Source organism: Spea bombifrons, chromosome 5 (genome assembly GCF_027358695.1).
Source record: "Spea bombifrons isolate aSpeBom1 chromosome 5, aSpeBom1.2.pri, whole genome shotgun sequence".
NCBI classification, from domain to species: Eukaryota; Metazoa; Chordata; class Amphibia; order Anura; family Pelobatidae; genus Spea; species Spea bombifrons.
Window position 1 is genome coordinate 53,965,995 of NC_071091.1, and position 19,531 is coordinate 53,985,525.

The following is a 19,531-nucleotide window of genomic DNA, read 5'->3' on the forward strand; positions in this document are numbered from 1 at the left end:
CCTGAGGGGGAGCTTTTGGTATACACCTGTTTAAAGACGGAAAGCGCTATGATTTTTGTTTGTTCTTTATTCTTCACATGCTAATATGTTCCTGTTACAAAACGGATGGATGTCTTGCCTATACAATTAAGACAAATATAAGTATTTTATAATTATTTTTTTGTGGGATACACTTTGTGTTGCTTTTGGTGGATATAGTTCTTAATTTATAAGTTCGATATATATCTTCTTGTGCAGCACTTTATTTTTCACTGTATGTTATTTGTGGTACAGGGGGGTGTACCTTTAGTGTTTGCAGCACTGTTCAAAGCCCTTTTTCCACCATATATTTTGTCTGCAATAATTAATCTAAATATATATATATTTATATATATATAGATATATAGATACATAGATACATCTATATATCTATATATATCTATGTTACTGTGAAAGACCGAAATTGGTGAATGTCGACTTTCACCGGTGAATGTCAACACATACCAAATACGTTGGTGAAAGATCGAATATTTCATTTCATGATATTATATTCGGACCCTCACCGGTGAATGTCGACAATCACAGATATGCTCTGGTGGAGGTCGAAAAGAGTACATTCGGACCCTCACCGGTGTATGTCGGAGACAAATAGGCGACTGGCTGTCTCCCGCTGCTGTCAGTCCGTATGCCAAATCCTTTGTTCTGCTGTCAGTCCGTATGCAACTCCCGCCAAATCCTTTGCTCTGCTGTCAGTCCGTATGCCAAATCCTTTGTTCTGCTGTCAGTCCGTATGCAACTCCCGCCAAATCCTTTGTTCTGCTGTCAGTCCGTATGCCAAATCCTTTGTTCTGCTGTCAGTCCGTATGCAACGTTTGATGGTGCGAGTAACGTTTTCTACATTTTTTACGACACCCTTATTTATAATCAATGGATACCGCAGTGAATCGTGATCTTTTTATTGAAAAGTTAAATGCATTAATTGCGGAAAAACGAGAAGACAATTGTTTTTATTTTTCTCAAGAAAAGTACTCTAAAATACTTTCTGAAGTGGTTTCTGCTAAAACTAAGTGCAATACACCTTTGGATTACAGACGATTAAAACGTTTTGATGTTTTAAAAATTAATGATGAAGAGAAGTTAATTGTACCATTAAAACAAGGAGACACGAATATCCAGTATTATGTTACCAATGAGGAATTGTTCAGTATACTATATGAAACTCACACCAGAATAGGCCACGGAGGAAGAACACGTATGCTGAAAGAATTGCAAGTTAAATACAAAAATATTACGTATGAAGTTGTCATGTTGTATTTAAATTTATGCAAACAGTGTCAAATGAAACACAGTGCACCTAAGAAAGGTATTGTTGTGAAACCAATGGTCAGTTCTGAGTTAAACTCAAGATGTCAAGTTGATCTGATAGATCTACAGTCAAACAGCGATGGCGAATATAAATTCATAATGGTTTACCAAGATCATTTAACTAAGTTTGTCCAGCTACGACCTTTGAAAACTAAGAGAGCTGAAGAAGTAGCGCATCACGTTCTTTCAATATTTTTAACATTTGGTGCTCCAGCAATATTGCAATCAGATAATGGTAGAGAATTCAGTAATCAAGTCATATCCGAACTATGCGCTATGTGGAAAGATGTTAAGATAGTCCATGGAAAGCCTCGTCACAGTCAAACACAAGGCTCAGTTGAAAGGGCCAATCAAGATATACAGAATATGCTATCCGCATGGATGAACGATAACGATACAAATAAATGGTCAGATGGTTTACCCTTTGTACAATTTGCCAAGAACACTACATACCACGAAGGAATACGCCAAAGTCCTTATGAAGCCATGTTTGGCGTTAAGGCTAAAAGAGGCATAGCATCGTCTTTTTTGCCTAGCGAACTAATCGCAAATATTGAAACCGAAGAACAACTCAAAGAAATTGCCAATACTTGTGAAACCGAAAAACAGCATGAAGAAACTGTTGATACTTCTGAAAAAAATTTGTGCGGTGGTCTTTCGGAAAACCATATTTCAAGGAAAAATATTGAAGAGGACCTGCATTCTACTACGTTTCCACATCAAGCTCTAACTGGAAAACACGAGTTAATTTCAATAAAAAGAGCGGCCGCGAAAGAGAATCTTGTACTGCAAGCAAACAAAATGTTACGCACCTCACAAAAACAATTTCCTCCTGCTCAAATTGGCGATAGTGTACGAATACAAGTGCCTGATGTCGACCGTGGTCGTACAGATAGCCGAAATGTGTTAGCGGTTGTTGTTGGGATAGAAGACTCCGACTTCTATAAACTGGCAAATAAAAATGGTACCCTCAAGCAGCTTTACACACGTAACCAGTTCGTAATTTGTAAAGAAAAGTTACTTTCCATAAATGAGATTTCGGCTCAAGAAATTTCGCTGAGAGAAGCAGCTGCAGCTAATTCGAGAAGCGGCGGGCAAGGCTATACACGCTGTCATTGCAAAAGGAAGTGTTCCACAAATAAATGCAGTTGCAAAAGCAAGGGACTTCTGTGTAATTCAAGATGTCATAATAGTTTCAGTTGTTGCAATAAATAAGTTAATGTAGTTGCAAAAGCAAGGGACTTCTGTGTAATTCAAGATGTCATAATAGTTTCAGTTGTTGCAATAAATAAGTTAATGTAGTTGCAAAAGCAAGGGACTTCTGTGTAATTCAAAATGTCATAATAGTTTCAGTTGTTGCAATAAATAAGTTTCTAATCACATAATTGAATCCTTTTATTATCACCCTTGTGATATTTTATCGCCGCTGAAATACGGAGAAGAAAATAGAAATCTCCGACATTCACCATTAGTACTTGGTGAATGTCGACATTGGCCGGTGTAAGTAAGAAATAAGGGTATTTAGCAATTATTTTGGACATACACCAAGCGACTATGTGAATGTTGTGACTTGATTACTGAATTCGCCATCGCTGTTTGACTGTAGATCTATCAGATCAACTTGACATCTTGAGTTTAACTCAGAACTGACCATTGGTTTCACAACAATACCTTTCTTAGGTGCACTGTGTTTCATTTGACACTGTTTGCATAAATTTAAATACAACATGACAACTTCATACGTAATATTTTTGTATTTAACTTGCAATTCTTTCAGCATACGTGTTCTTCCTCCGTGGCCTATTCTGGTGTGAGTTTCATATAGTATACTGAACAATTCCTCATTGGTAACATAATACTGGATATTCGTGTCTCCTTGTTTTAATGGTACAATTAACTTCTCTTCATCATTAATTTTTAAAACATCAAAACGTTTTAATCGTCTGTAATCCAAAGGTGTATTGCACTTAGTTTTAGCAGAAACCACTTCAGAAAGTATTTTAGAGTACTTTTCTTGAGAAAAATAAAAACAATTGTCTTCTCGTTTTTCCGCAATTAATGCATTTAACTTTTCAATAAAAAGATCACGATTCACTGCGGTATCCATTGATTATAAATAAGGGTGTCGTAAAAAATGTAGAAAACGTTACTCGCACCATCAAACGTTGCATACGGACTGACAGCAGAACAAAGGATTTGGCATACGGACTGACAGCAGAACAAAGGATTTGGCGGGAGTTGCATACGGACTGACAGCAGAACAAAGGATTTGGCATACGGACTGACAGCAGAGCAAAGGATTTGGCGGGAGTTGCATACGGACTGACAGCAGAACAAAGGATTTGGCATACGGACTGACAGCAGCGGGAGACAGCCAGTCGCCTATTTGTCTCCGACATACACCGGTGAGGGTCCGAATGTACTCTTTTCGACCTCCACCAGAGCATATCTGTGATTGTCGACATTCACCGGTGAGGGTCCGAATATAATATCATGAAATGAAATATTCGATCTTTCACCAACGTATTTGGTATGTGTTGACATTCACCGGTGAAAGTCGACATTCACCAATTTCGGTCTTTCACAGTAACATCTATATATCTATATATATCTATATATATCTATATATATATATATATATATATATATATATATATATAGATAGATATATATATATAGATATATATATATATATATCTATATATATTTATAGATATATATAGATAGATAGATAGATAGATAGATAGATAGATAGATAGATAGATATAGAGATGGGTGACCTCTACAGGCAGATACACTAAATATATACTCACTGGCCACTTTATTAGGTACACCTTGCTAGTACCGGGTTGGACCCCCTTTTTCCTTCAGAACTTCGTAACATACTTCCTACAAGGTGCTGGAAACATTCCTCAGAGATTTTGGTCCATATGGACATGGCATCTTGCAGTTGTTGCAGATTTGTCAGCTGCACATCCATGATGTGAATCACCCGTTCCACTCCATCCCAAGGGTACTCTATTGGATTAAGATCTGGTGCCTGTGGAGGCCATTGGAGTACAGCGAACTGTTCCATCAAAAGATGGGTACACTGTGGTCATAAAGGAATGGACATGGTCAACAACAATACTCAGGTAGACTGTTGCATTTAACTGATGCTCAATTGGTACTAAGGGCCCAAAATGTGCCAAAAAAATGTCCCCCACACCATTACACCACCAGCAGCCTGAACCGTTGATACAAGGCAGGATTGATCCATGCTTTCATGTTGTTTACGCCAAATTCGGACCCTACCATCTGAATGTCGCAGCTGGAATCGAGACTCATCAGACCAGGCAACGTTCTTCCAGTCTTCCATTGTCCAATTTTGGTGGGCTTGTGCATATTGTAGCCTCAGTTTCCTGTTTTTAGCTGACAGGAGTGGCACCCGGTGTGATCTTCTGCTGCTATAGCCCATCTGCTTCAAGGTTCGACATGTTGTGCGTTCAGAGATGGTATTCTGCATACCTTGGTTGTAACAAGTTATTTGAGTTACTGTTGCATTTCTGTCATCTAGAACCAGTCTACCCATTCTCCTCTGGCCTCTGACATTAACAAGGCATTTTCGTCCACACAGCTCACTGGATTTTTTCACTGTTTTGGACCAATCCCCAGTGAAAGCCCAATAGATTAGCAGTTTCTGAAAAAATAATAGATCAGACGGTCTGGCACCAACAACCATGCCACATTTTGTGTCACTTTTGTGTGTGAAAGTCCCAGTAGATGAGCAGTTTCTGAAATACTCCGACCAGTCCAACTGGCACATACAAAGTCACTTAACCCCTTCAATCCCTGGGATTTTTGGTACCTCAAGTCCCGGAGCAATTTTGCCATTTTTGCGCTAGGTCGGTTCAGCGATTGTTCTCTTTTCCTGTGAATAATTTACCCATGTGAACTATATATTATTTTTTTCAAGGAGAGATAGAGCTTTCTTTTGATAGCATAATTAGATGATTAGCTGAAAATTTAGAATAAGAAATTTAGAAAAAAACTAGCGAAAATTTGAAAAAAGACCTATTTTTTTTTTAATAAATTTTCCCTCTGAGTCCTCACAAAATTTGGTAAACTGATGGAAACTCCCCAATCTCCAAATTTACCAATTCAGGTGTCCTGATTTCAGAAATACCTCATTTATATAGATTTCCCATACTTTTCCAGCACTTATAGGGAACATACTATAAGGTGTACATTATTCGTAGAATTTTTATGCTTATAGCTTAACGGGTTTGGGGGTTGTGAAACGGGGGCAGGAGGGTTATACTGGGTAGATGATGTGTTAGGGCAATGGGATATAAGGTTTTTTTATTTTTTTCTTATCTTTTTTATATATTTTAAAACAACCATTTTTTATTTTTTGTATTTTTATATACACTGCTCAAAGTAATAAAGGGAACACTTAAACAACACAATGTAACTCGAAGTCAATCACACATCTGTGAAATCGCACTGTCCACTCAGGAAGCAACACTGATGGACAATCAATTTCACATGCTGTTGTGCAAATGGAACAGACAAAAGGTGGAAATTTTAGGCAATTAGCAAGACACCCCCAATAAAGGAGTGGTTCTGCAAGTGGTGAACACAGACCACTTCTCAGTTCCTATGCTTCCTGGCTGATGTTTTGGTCACTTTTGAATGCTGGCAGTGCTTTTACTCTAGTGGTAGCATGAGACGGAGTCTACAACCCACCAAGTGGCTCAGGTAGTGTAGCTCATCCAGGATGGCACATCAATGCGAGCTGTGGCAAGAAGGTTTGCTGTGTCTGTCAGCGTAGTGTCCAGAGCATGGAGGCACTACCAGGAGACAGGCCAGTACATCAGGAGACGTGGAGGAGGACAACAACCCAGCAGCAGGACCGCTACCTCCGCCTTTGTGCAAGGAGGAGCAGGTGGAGCACTGCCAGAGCCCTGCAAAATGACCTCCAGCAGGCCACAAATGTGCATGTGTCCACTCAAACGGTCAGAAACAGACTCCATGAGGGTGGTATGAGGGCCCGACGTCCACAGGTGGGCGTTGTGCTTACAGCCCAACACCATGCAGGACGTTTGGCATTTGCCAGAGAACACCAGGATTGACATATTCGCCACTGGCGCCCTGTGCTCTAAACCTAAGCAGGTTCACACTGAGCACATGTGACAGACGTGACAGAGTCTGGAGACGCCGTGGAGAACATTCTGCTGCCTGCAACATCCTCCAGCATGACCGGTTTGGTGGTGGGTCAGTAATGGTGTGGGGTGGCATTTCTTTGGGGGGGCCGCACAGCCCTCCATGTGCTTGCCAGAGGTAGCCTGACTGCCATTAGGTACCGAGATGAGATCCTCAGACCCCTTGTGAGACCATATGGTGGTGCGGTTGGCCCTGGGTTCCTCCTAATGCAAGACAATGCTAGACCTCATGTGGCTGGAGTGTGTCAGCAGTTCCTGCAAGGGGAAGGCATTGATACTATGGACTGGCCCGCCCGTTCCCCAGACCTGAATCCGATTGAGCACATCTGGGACATCATGTTTCGCTCCATCCACCAACGCCATGTTGTACCACAGACTGTCCAGGAGTTGGCGGATGCTTTAGTCCAGGTCTGGGAGGACATCCCTCAGGAGACCATCCGCAACCTCATCAGGAGCATGCCCAGGCGTTGTAGGGAGGTCATACAGGCACGTGGAGGCCACACACACTACTGAGCCTCATTGTGACTTGTTTTAAGGACAGCAGATCCAAGTTGGATCAGCCTGTAGCGTGGTTTTCCATTTTGATTTTGAGTGTGACTCCATATCCAGACCTCCATGGGTTGATAAATTTGATTTCCATTGAGAATTTTTGTGTGATTTTTGCTGTCAGCACATTCATGTGACGGTGTTATGTAAAATATCATTACAATTTTCATACAACAACAAAACCAATGGCTATTTGAATTTTTAATTAAATTGGTATACTCTAAACATATTTTGAAGTGTGTATTTTATTCTGTTGCATTATAAACAGACAACAAACAAAAACTGATCTTTTACTGAAAGGATTAGTGCATTAACATTGTCTTTGTTGTCATCCTATATTAATCTGTTTTTTTTTATATGTGTGTGGATAAAACTAATTTGTTTATATTTATATGTATAATTAGTATTAAACCTTTCTGACAGATTATTTTCTTTGGTTTGTTGATAAACATTGAACACTGTGCTCCTCATATGCTGTTCTGGTGTCTTTGAATTTCTCCCTTAAAAATGCTAAAAAAGACGAATTTTGAGTGCAGTAGTTGTCTAGCTTTGTATTCTTCTGAGCAAGCGCTGTCATGCTATGATCCAATCATCATTCATGGTCCATCAGTCTTTGCTCTGGCATTTTTCCAAGTCACGAAGCAATGAATGTATTAAGGATTGCTGCCAAGGGAGAAAATGACAGAGCAGAGCTTATAATTGGTGCGAAGCAAGTAAGAGTTTTACAATGGTTGCACATGGTAAGTTTGAACAGACATCTGAGGAAAACTGTCCAGTAAAAAAGTGACCTGTCATAATATGATAGTGTGATTTTCTTCTTATAACTGTACTTTTTTAATGCCTTTTGTTTTTTTGGTTGTTTATTTTTCCTCTTTTTTTATGTCTTAAATAAACATTTATTGACGCTGAATGTTCTACTCATCAATAACTCTTCAAACTTCACTGTAACATGAACATGTTATAATTAAACGTTGCTTGGTACAGAGGTAAGCAAATAGAGTAAATAAAAAATAGGAAACATTTTTCCACGGAAGAAATTGCATTTTAAACATATCTGCCAAATAATAGATGCATTTGAACACATTTTATTCTCAAAATTAGTACAAAGAAAGAAAGAGCAAGACACGTGGGTTTTATAAATAGGTAAATGTGAATATATCTGAATTGTTCCTCCTTCTGCCGCCACCAAAACCACCTGCTCCTTTAAGATATACTCCCACATTCTCTCACTCCTACTACTGCTTGCTGCCGGTGACATCAAACTGAACCCCGGTCCCCTAACAATCCCCACCCTTTCTTGTTCAAAAAACACCACAGGTCCCGCACTACCAAGTATCTCACTACCATTAAACCACAGCTCTCATCCCCATTCTTTTCCTGTGCCCTCTGGAATGCTCGCTCGGTGTGTAACAAACTCACAGCCATGCATGACCTATTTCTCGCAAACTCTTTCAACCTCCTAGCCATTACTAAAACCTGGCTTTCCTCTTCTGACACCGCTTCCATTGCTGACCTCACATATGGTGGACTCCACTTTAGCCACACTCCTAGGCCAATTTTGCTGCCTGGCTGTCCCAATATCTCTCTCCAAACATTCCAACCATAATCCTCGGTGATGTCAATATCCCCATCGATAACGGACCCTCCCCTGCTGCCTCTAAACTTCTTTTTCTCAGATCCTCCTTTGGTCTCCTACAATCTTCTCTATCCCCTACTCACAGTGATGGACACTGCATTGACCTGGCATTTTCTAATCTCTGCTCTATATCAGGGTTCACCTCTCGCTCCTGGCACTTGAGGCAGACCTGCTATTTACAAAAATGCTCCAGCACTGCTGAGCGTGTCTGGAGGAAATCTTGCTCTGAAGCTGACTACAACCACTAGAAGTTCATCCTCCACGCTTACACATCTGCCCTTCAGCTAGCTAAACAAACATATTTGTCTTCCCTTCAACCCCAAACGACTTTTCTCCTCACACTCTCTCTTCGCCCCACACCACCTCCTTCATCTGCCTTTAGTGCCCAAGATCTTGAAAACTATTTTTTTAAAAAAACACAATCCATCCGCAACAACATTCCGGTACATGGTCTCCACGTTCCTCCTCCTTCTACGATCAATCCCTCTGTCTCTCTCTGCTTCCCCCCCCCAACCACAGTGGACAAATTCACACTCTACTATCTTCCTCACACCTCACTACATGCCCTCTCACCCCATCCCGTCATATCTAATTCCATCCTCTAGCCTTACTCCTGCCCTCACTCACATCTTCAACTCCTCACTCTCTACTGGTATATTCCCATCCCCATTCAAACATGCACAGGTCACTCCCATCCTCAAGAAGCCCTGCCTTGATCCAAATTCCCCTGCTAACTACAGCCCCATGTCACTACTTCCAATGACATCTAAACTCTTAGAAAAACTAATCCATGACCATCTAGCCCACTTTCTGTCCTCAAACCCCCTGCAATCTGGTTTTCGCCCACAGCACACGCCTGAAACTGCTCTTACCAAGGTCACAAACGACCACTATTCTATCCTAGTCTTACTTGACCTCTCTGCTGCGTTCGACACAGTCGGCCACCCCCTCCTCCTACAGACTCTCTGCTCTCCTGGTCTCCGTGACACTGCTCTCTTGCTGGCGACTCCTCTTCTTCAATGCCTCTGTCTGTTGGAGTACCTCAGTGTTCTGCCCTGGGTCCTCTACTATTCTCCAGCTACACTTCCTCACTTGTAAAACTTATCGACAGCTTTGGCTTCAAATACCACCTCTATGCAGACAACACACAAATCTATCCCTCCACCCCCAATCTCTCTGCATCTGTCCTCAGATCAGCAGCTGCCTGGATGGCCTCTCACCACCTCAAGATAAATATGTCTAAGACTGAGCTCTTTCTAATCCCTCCCTCTAACTCTATTCCCCTCTCTGACCTTTCTATTACTGTCAACGGTACCACTATCTCTCCTTCACCACAAGTCTACTGCCTCGGAGTGAACCTAGACTCAAACCTATCTTTTATCCCTCACATCAAATCACTCTCTAAATCCTGCCACAGCCAACTATGCAACTTTTCCAAAATTTGTCCATTCCTGACTGCCAGCACCATAAAACAACTAATCCACTCCCTTGTAATCGCCCGTCTAGATTACTGCAACAACCTACTTACCGGCCTCCCTCTCTCTCGACTATCCCCCCCTCCAGTCTGTCCTCAATGCCTCTGCCAGACTAATCTATCTCACCCGACGGTCTGCATCTGCCGCACCTCTCTGCGAGTCCCTTCACTGGCTCCCCATCCATAGCAGAATTAAATTCAAAATACTCACTCTATTCTACAAAGCTCTTACTAACGCCACTACCCTTTACCTATCCTCCCTCATCGGCAAATATATTCCAGCCCAGCCTCTAAGATCCAACAATGACCTGCTCTTTGCATCTTCACTCATCACCTCCTCCCATGCCCGCCTACAGGACTTCTCTCACGCAGCACCAACCCTCTGGAACTTCCCCATGCTGTCTGACTCTCACCAACTCTACCCTCCTTCAAATGCTCCCGAAAAACTTTTCTCTACAGTGAAGCCTACCACTGATATAAACATCAAAACTTCTCTCTCGCCCACTTACAACCCTTATCTCGCTCCAACATTAATGTCATTCACTACCACGCAGTCCTCACCTCTTGTTTCTCACCCCTTATCCACCTAGATTGTTAATTACTGTGGGAACAGGGCCCTTCATTCCTCTTGTATCTGTATGTCAATTGCTGTATTGTACCTGTCGTTATCTGTGACATTTTCTTCTTTGCACAGTGCTGCGGAATCTGTTGGCGCTTTATAAATAAAGTATAATAATAATAATGTGTGTAAAATGTTAAACTATGCACTAGTCTTTCATATCTCAGTCTTCTAAAATGAATTGGCTGCTAAAACTTTTTAGAAGAGTGAGGCATTGTTGAAAAAAAGTCAAAGCCTATTAGCCCCACAGCATTTGCACATTAGCAAATCAGTTATTTATAGGTTAATCTTTTTACATTTGTAAACCAACAATGGGGTTTAATTTGTAAGTAAAAAAAAATGTATATCTTATAAGAACGCAAGTTCAATGTCAATGCACAGTGTTTTCTCAAAATTATATCCTTTAAACAATTTAAGATCTAATATAATAAACTCCATACAATTACATAAATTGGTGTAATTTAGAAAGTGCTCGGAAGGTGTTACAAAAGTATTCAGTGCTGAATGTCGTACTCATCTACATCATGTGTATTGCAAAGCATCATAATGTATTCAACAAACCCCTTGTAATGATATTTCTTTTGTCTGAAAAACCCTGGCAAAGTTCCAAGTTTAAAGAACAACGTCTTCCAGTGGTGTTTAAAGCTATTGTCTCCACAAAACACATTTTCATTTGCAACAAGAACATATTTGCCTTTTGTTATCTCATCTGCTTTGTCTTTGTATTATTGGCAGATGCCAGAAGGTTTTTAGTTGCAGAAATCTACGTTGTAAAAATAGGAATCAACCTGTCTTGCTAACAGAGAAGGTATACTTTCTGACACATTTCTCACAAACTCTTTTTATGCATACTGCATAAACAAAATTTTACTACATGACAGGAGGCTTCATATTTTGCTTCTCTCTTTACTGACCCCCAACAGCAGCAAACAAAGAGTTAACAGAACCAATAAGAAAACCCTCACAGTCTATATATGTTCCTGCATCCCAAACCACTTCCTCTTTCTTTGCTGCTCCTGACAGCTACAGGCAGTGGCGTCGCTACAGGGGGGCAAGGGGGGGCAATTGCCCCCCCTAGGTTAATCCTTGCCCCCCCCCAGGTTAATCCTTGCCCCCCCTGTTGCTCCCCTGCCGAATTTGGAATAAAGCCGCAATGCGACTTTAAATCCCGTATTTTTTTATTTATTTATTTTTTAATGCGGAGGGGAGAGAGAGGGTGCGGCCCGCGTAAGATCGGCAGCCAGGGCAACCGATCTTACGCGGGCCGCACCTCGAGCCCTGCTACTTACCTGTGGGAGGGTCTTCTGTACTGCATAGAGGAAGAGGAACCTAGCAGAGTTCACGTGACATCACATGACTCTGCTCCAGTCCTGCTTCCTGTGTGCAGTACCAGAGAACGCAGAGGGAGGCCGCACCCTCTGCTGAAGTCTGTGAGCGGCATCGAGGAGCTGCAGTGAAGGTAAGGGGGTGGGGAGGGTGTTTGAATGAGTATGCGTGATTGAGGGAATTAATCTGTGAATGAATGAGTATATGAATGAATGAGTGTGTGTGTGATAGCATGGATGTGTAAGTGCTGGAACCTAGGCATGATGGGACTGTGATTGCTGTTAGCAATCACACTCCTATCATGCCAAGTCACCCAGTACATGCTGAAACCTAGCTAGCTGTCCCCCTTGTGTATTGATGCTGCCAGCAGTATGGGGTCTGCACATCCCTTACAGCCACCCTGTACCAGCATTGACTGGCTGACTTGGCATGATAGGAGTGTGATTGCTAACAGCAATCACAGTCCCATCATGCCTAGGTTCCAGCATTTACTGGTTGGATGTGTAAGTGCTGGGACCTTGGCATGATGAGACTTTGATTGCTGTTAGCAATCACACTCCTATCATGCCAAGTCAGCCAGTACATGCTGAAACCTAGCTAGCTGCCCCCTTGTGTATTGATGCTGCCAGCAGTATGGGGTCTACACATCACTTACAGCCACCCTGTAAAAGCATGTACTGGCTGACCTGGCATGATAGGAGTGTGATTGCTAACAGCAAGCACAGTCCCATCATGCCTAGGTACCAGCATTTACTGGTTGCCTGGGTATGATAGGAGTTTGATTGCTGTGTGGGAAGTGTGGACGCCAGGGCTGGCTTTGGAGTGTGCAATCTGTGATCTATGCCTGTAATTTAGGGGGTTTTAAATATACCTTTTAATGACGTGTTTTTATGTGAATTCCAATTGATCTATACCTGCAAAGCTGGGTTTTTATATTATTCTGTAAATCCATATCTATATATTTCCATACATTATTTATGTATACCTGCAAATACAGTATTTGTATGTCTTATTCAGTTGATTAATACCTGCAATGCTGTTAACATGTATTTATTTGATCTATACCTGCAATGCTACGTTTAATATACTATTGTATACCTGCAAATACAGGATTTGTATGTCTGATTCTGTTTATTTGATATATACCTTCAGTGCTGAGATCACAAGTGAATTTCAGTTGATCTATACATGCAAAGCTTGGATTGTGTGTTAATGTGTTGATCTCTACATGCTATCGGCAACTGGGGCTAATATTAATATATATGGGCAGCAGGGGCATCAATACACAAGGGGCAAAAACACTAAGGGGGATATAAACGACAATGCAGTGTGAAAAATCCATCCTGAAGTAGACGTCTGTGACGTAGATTGTGTCCTGCTGTTTGTGTGTTTTTGGTTATCAGTGTAGCAGAGCCTGTCCTCGGGTGTGTGTGTATAGGTGTGTTCAGTTGTCAGTGTGGCAGAGCCTGTCCTAGGGTGTGTGTTTGGGTGTCAGTGTGGCAGAGCCTGTCCTGTTGTGTGTGTGTTTGGATGTGGGTGTAGCAGAGCCTGTCCTGATGTGTGTGGGTGTCTGTGTGGCAGAGCCTGTCCTGGTGTGTGTGTTTGGTTGTCGGTGTGGCAGAACCTGTCCTGGTGTGTGTGTCTGGGTGTCGGTGGGACAGAGCCTGTGTTGGTGTGTGTGTTTGGTCATCTGTTTCCTGGCACTTAACTTACAGTAGGAATTATTTAATTTATATTTATCCAGAGATAAAATGCCCTCCTGAACTTGTAGTGACTTCAGGGGACAAAACGTTCAAGGCCCTGAAATCATTTAGTGAAAAAGTTATTTATTGTGTTATAATATTTATTTATTTCAAGGATTAGTCGCACTCAATTGTGGCTTCAGGCTTCCCATGTTGAATGATCAAGTATTATTTTAGCCCAATAACAAAAGTATAATTCCATAGCACATTACTTTTGGAAATTTTGAATGCCCCCCCAGTTTGACTGTGGTATCTTGTGTGCCCCCCCTATATATTGTTTCTAGAGTCGCCACTGGCTACAGGTCAGAGTTTTGGCTTCTGTGGCCTTATTTTTCTTTTATGGTGTTAATTATGCATAATTTTCCTTTTTTTACTGGTATTATGCTTGAGTTTTACTGATTTGCCAGGTTATCTTTTTTCACCTGCTTTGGGGCTTTTCATGTGTCTGTGTTGTGTTTCAGGGGTCAGGCTTATCTGCCTTTTCCCCCCTGGGATTTGGCCTGCTGCTACGTTTTTATTTATGTTGGGTTCATTTTTTCCTTGTTTCCGTTTTTTACTTTCATTTTGCTAGTTAGAGTTGGCAGTCTTACCTTGCATTTCCTGTAGTCTTCTAAGTGTTTTTTCCTGATCACTTTATTAAGGTTAAATTCTGTTTGCAGGTATTTTTTCCACACTTTCTAAGCTTTCAGCTGGGTTTGTTGTTTGTGCTCTAGTGCCACTACTCCATTTTTCATGCTGTTATGGTTCTGATCACATGGCATATGTTAGGTACTTATTGTAATAAAATATATAGGGCCAATACAAACTTCAAATAATTGGATCACATATAAATGTATGTGCGTCAAAAATAGGCAGAGTCACTTAGATGCAAACAAAGGTAAAACATTTAATACGAACAAAAATAGAAGAAGAATATAAAAAGAAGATAACAAAAATAATACGAAACAAGTCTTAAAAAACCTTCGAGAGGAATTTAGTTCATGACATCTGTCCTATGCATTCCTGAGGATGGAGGGAGGGAGTGTTGGGATGTGAAGAGTCCGTGGATGGCAAGTACATCTCCCCTCTACCTCTCCTGCCATGCTTCTCTAAGGCTTAACTTATATAGGTTTGAATAATGATGTCAGTCTATTGGTCTTCACCTAATTGGGTAAACATGCTCACTAAGATCTTTACACGTCGAAACCCTATTTTAGGTGGTCGCTGTACGTATATTATAATGCCCTTTTAGAGTTACAACTATACCATGCATTAGCAAGCTACTATCCTATCTATAGAATGCCTGTTCAGCAAATCCTTCATTCTATATTTAAGGTCAAGGAAACCTTGAAGCTTATTATTGAAACCTATTAATATATCTTAATAATCATTTATTTATGAACAATGATTACATATCTTTGACTATTGCCTATACCAATAATTATATATGGTCCATTTCTTAATTGAGGTTAGAAAATGTATTAGAATCTTTTACACTTATGCAGTACTTTCTATGGTGTGTAGCATAGGTTTGAATCCAGGCAGAGACATATGTACATATAATTAACTTCTAGTGACTTCTAGTAGTATAACTTAATTCTAGTACTGGGTGAAATCTGCCAGAGCACCTCACACAATATGTTCATTGCTGGTGGCATAAGACCTTAGACAGCGAGGTGAGGGGTCGGCTAAGAGCAGAGTGCCCTAGACCAGTGGTGCCGGATAAGGTGCTGTCTACTCCAGCTTTTGACCCGTATATTGATGTTGGAGGACGAGGCCCTAACTCAAGGTTCACAACTAGACCCGGCTGCCGTGCGAGAATAGGCCAATGGCACTATCTACAGAGAGGTGCAAGGCGGCCCTGCTCAGGATGGATCTGAAGCTTGCGGATCTAGCGTCCAAAGATCTTGGATCCCTGGCCGACAGGGCCTTATTCGGAGAGCCGTTCCTGAAAGAGCTTCAGAGGCATGTCAACCTCTATACGATGCTCAACAAAGCACGACTCTCCCTCTTTAAGGTGTTTTGCCAACCCGCCACCAAGGGGGGCTGGATGACAGAGGGGTCATGTCACCAGCCAATTTTGGCTCTCAGGCCCCAGATAAACACAGCCCCAGAACTTCTTTCCAGGAGTCTCGAGCCGTGGACCCGGGTTTCAAGGCCACCGAGGTGCGTTTAGAGGGAGAGAAGCCCGTGTATGGGGAAGGTCACGCTATAATACAGGTAGGTCCTTCTTATCCTTATCATTGCCCTTATTTTACCGCCGGAAGGCTTGCTTTTTCCCTCAGGCTTGGGCGAATCATACCCCAGATGTCCAGGGTTATATGATAGATTTTACTACAGAACCGATACAGAGGAGGAGACCCCATCCGATGGTAGTATCTACAGATCACCAGAAGCTTATAGACGCGGATATTCAAAGTCTTTTCGACAAGGGCGCAATCCAGCGGGCTCCGCGGGACGATGGCTTCTTCAGCAACATCTTTCTGGTTCAAAAGAAGTCTTGGGGGTTCAGACCGGTCATCAATTTGACAGCTCAATGCATTCGTGGTGTACAGACACTTCAAAAAGGGAATCCATCTGTTGCGAGATTGTCTCCGAAGGGGCGGCTGGTTTACAAGACTAGATTTGAAAGACGCTTAGCTGTCGGTCTCTATAGCTCTATAGCTGCGCTTGGACAATTGTCTCAGCGGTACAATATATAAATCATTTCCACTGCTGGTGGAAGAACGCCTCAACTTGGTGGCTTGGGCGATTTCAGGGGGATCCTGGGACGTCGCAGGATGCTCAAAACCTCCTTTGGGGTTCATGGGCCCCAGGTACCTGCCAGTGCTATGTCGCCGCCTGGAGTTGCCTGGAGTGGCTGGTGTTTTTAACGGAACATCGATCCCTTTTCGGCTCCTATAGTTAATATAGCCATAGTTAATCTTATTTTCGGTTTTCACAAGGTAAGTCTCACCACACGCTCAACGTTATGCGCGCTGCAATTTCAGCTGCCCATGTTCCGGTTCAGGGTGTGCCGGTCGGGCAACACCCTTTGGTGTGTAGGCTTCTGAGGGGCATTAAGCTAGCGAGACCGCCAGGCCCCAAATGTCGACGAGGCCCTTTTGTTTATTAGGAACTGGCCGGACGATGATGCTTTGTCTCTCCAACGGTTTTCAGCTAAGTTGACCTTACTTTTATGTTTGGTGTCTTTTAGGAGAGTTGCCGATGTTAGGGCTTTTGATGTTGAAGGTTTTGCTTTTACTCCTGAGGAAGTTACCTTTTATCTCTTATCCTTTTTTCCGAGACTCTCCTAAACTGTGTGTGGCTTCCACTTTACACAGCTATGTGGATAGGACATAGTCTTATGTTAAGTCCTACAAGCTGGTGTCTACTAAGACTCTTGCCAGATGGGTCAGATGGATCTTATCGCTGGCTGGGGTGGAGGATTTGTTCGGCGCTCATTCGGTTAGTGGTGCTGCAGCTTCTCGGGCTTTTTTAGCTGCTGGTTAGCTGGTGCGTCTCTTTCGGACTTTATACATGCGGCTGATTGGTCTAGAGAAGAGATGTTTTGTAAGGTTTATTTTTGTCCGGGTGACCATGCGTCTTTTGCTTTTATTCATTAGCGTTAAAACATCAAAATATGAAGCCTCCTGTCATGTTGTAAAATTAAAGATTACCCTTGCTTTAGTGTATTTATAATCTTAATTTTAATAATGACAGGAATATGTTCCTTCCATTCCCTGGGCTTGGGGGTTTCTGTGTTGCTGTGTAGTTATTATTATTGCTTTCTGTATTGTTTTCCAGTGTTATATTTTATATTTATCATTATGAGATTGTACCCATGTCAGTATTATTTGTGTTAGTTTCTTGCTTGCACATATTAATTTCTTGAGATGCCTTTCAATACTTCTTTTATCTTTCAACATAATCGACTCTGGTTTCTGTTCTCATGTGCTGGGAGTTGATGTTTCCTTGTTCTTGGAAGGCCCCACTCGTTTCCCGAACTTTCGGATTAAAGTTTTCCTTTGTTTTCGGATCAGACTTTTTTTATTTATTTGGTCTGTTTGTTCCCTGGTTCCTGTGATTGTCGTTAGCTGCAAAGAAAGAGGAAGTGGTTTGGGATGCAGGAGCAGGAGTTTTCTGATTGGTTTTCTGTTAACTCTGTTTGCTGCTGTTGGGAGTCAGTAACGAGAGACAAGCAAAATATTCGCCTCCTGTCATTATTAAAATTAAGATAAGTACACTATAGCTAGGATAATCTTCATTTTTTCTTCTTGAGGGTACTGCTTTCCTGATCCACATTGTTAATTAGCAGGGAGTATAGGTATGTGTTTTGGGATATGCAATTACAAATGATAGTGGAAATGTTGCAAAAGTAATATGGAACAGCAATATGACTAAACTATTAGCATAGCAAATCTGTGAATTGAGGATTAATTTTTGTGAATGAGGAAAAAGTGACTACATACAATATAAAGAGTACATTTCATGTGCAAAGGTGTAATTACTGCAGGTAGTGCTGGATACATAAATGACTACAGTAAATTATGTAAAATATAACCAAGATTCTATTTTACAGAACATAAAAGTCTGTGATTTCTTTTGCACTTTAAAAAAACAAAAATACAAGTTCTGTGATGTTTAAACGTTAACGTAAAATCTAAACAAGAATACTATTCAATTTATCGCATATGTGATGATATAATGTCTAAAATTAAACTGATAACTCTTAAATATACCCATATACAGTATGTAGCATGCTATGGAACTATAAAGCTAGTAGTGACCTAATTGATACCTAACAATACCAACAACAAGAGATGTCACCATATGTATTCTATGACCAAAAGTGTTTATGTAGCCTACCTAGCAGTGGCACCCACAGGCGAGTCTGACTTGGCACAAAGATTTAAAGGAATACTTACCTGTAGTGGACCCTGTCGTTCATAGATTTGTGTATAATTGGTGTCACGGAGCTGGATAGTCCGACTGACTACCTCCGCTGACTTGTGCTCCCTTAGCCTTGGACAACACACTCTTTCCTCAGTTTCCCAGTCACTAGCCGAGACTCAGTGTAGGGTATAACCAAAACGAAGACTGATTTATTTTTCAAACATAAGGCTGGATATAGCCAGCAAATCACACATTAACAGAAATCAAGATATTGGGATACAAAACGCCCCCTTAACCCCTTCATTCCCCTATAGACGTACCGGGACGTCCAAAAAACGCTCACAAAGAAACCCCTATGGACGTCCCGGTACGTCCAGCCCTTCGTGCAGCGTCAGGGACACACGGTTGCTTGACAGCCTGGACTCCCCCCTGGCAACAGAAGCCGGCATCGCCGGCTTTCTGCTGCCCGATCTCCCGTAACAGCTTCCGGCATGAAAGCCGGTAAGCTGTTACAGTTGAAAGTGCCCGATCGCGCAGTTGCAAACGCGCGATCGGGCATTCCCTTCTGGGTTGCGTCACTGCGGGGATATCCTGCCCTCCAATGAGGCACAGAGAGGTCTGTGAGGACCTGCATAGAGATCACAGTGTGATCGGTGCAGGGGGATCGCGGGGAGGGGAGTGAGAAACCATCTCTCTCACTCCCCCTCCCGTCCTGAAAGAGAAAAGCAGAAAAAAAAAAGTTAATTCAATAATTCAAAATAATATTAAATAAATCATTAAAATAAT

The 19,531-nt window shown here is 41.8% G+C and overlaps 1 protein-coding gene across 1 annotated transcript; it reads left to right on the forward strand.

The window, feature by feature from the left end:
• The first annotated feature begins 842 nt into the window (after window positions 1-842).
• On the forward strand, window positions 843-16,572 carry LOC128497663 (KRAB-A domain-containing protein 2-like). The gene is made up of 3 exons (XM_053467827.1): window positions 843-2,332; window positions 15,888-16,036; window positions 16,156-16,572. Exons 1-3 carry the CDS (start codon window positions 907-909, stop codon window positions 16,570-16,572), a joined length of 1,992 nt encoding a protein of 663 aa, XP_053323802.1. The 5' UTR covers window positions 843-906.
• The last annotated feature ends 2,959 nt before the right edge of the window (window positions 16,573-19,531 follow it).

What these genes read in the sequence shown, in the direction of transcription:
- LOC128497663 (XM_053467827.1), top strand. Translation starts at nt 907, where the DNA reads ATGGATACCGCAGTGAATCGTGATCTTTTTATTGAAAAGTTAAATGCA. An exon ending in CCTCAAGCAGCTTTACACAC is followed by an intron (nt 2,333 to 15,887) that starts GTAACCAGTTCG and finishes TCCCTCTTTAAG; the next exon opens with GTGTTTTGCCAACCCGCCAC. An exon ending in CGGGTTTCAAGGCCACCGAG is followed by an intron (nt 16,037 to 16,155) that starts GTGCGTTTAGAG and finishes TTTTTCCCTCAG; the next exon opens with GCTTGGGCGAATCATACCCC.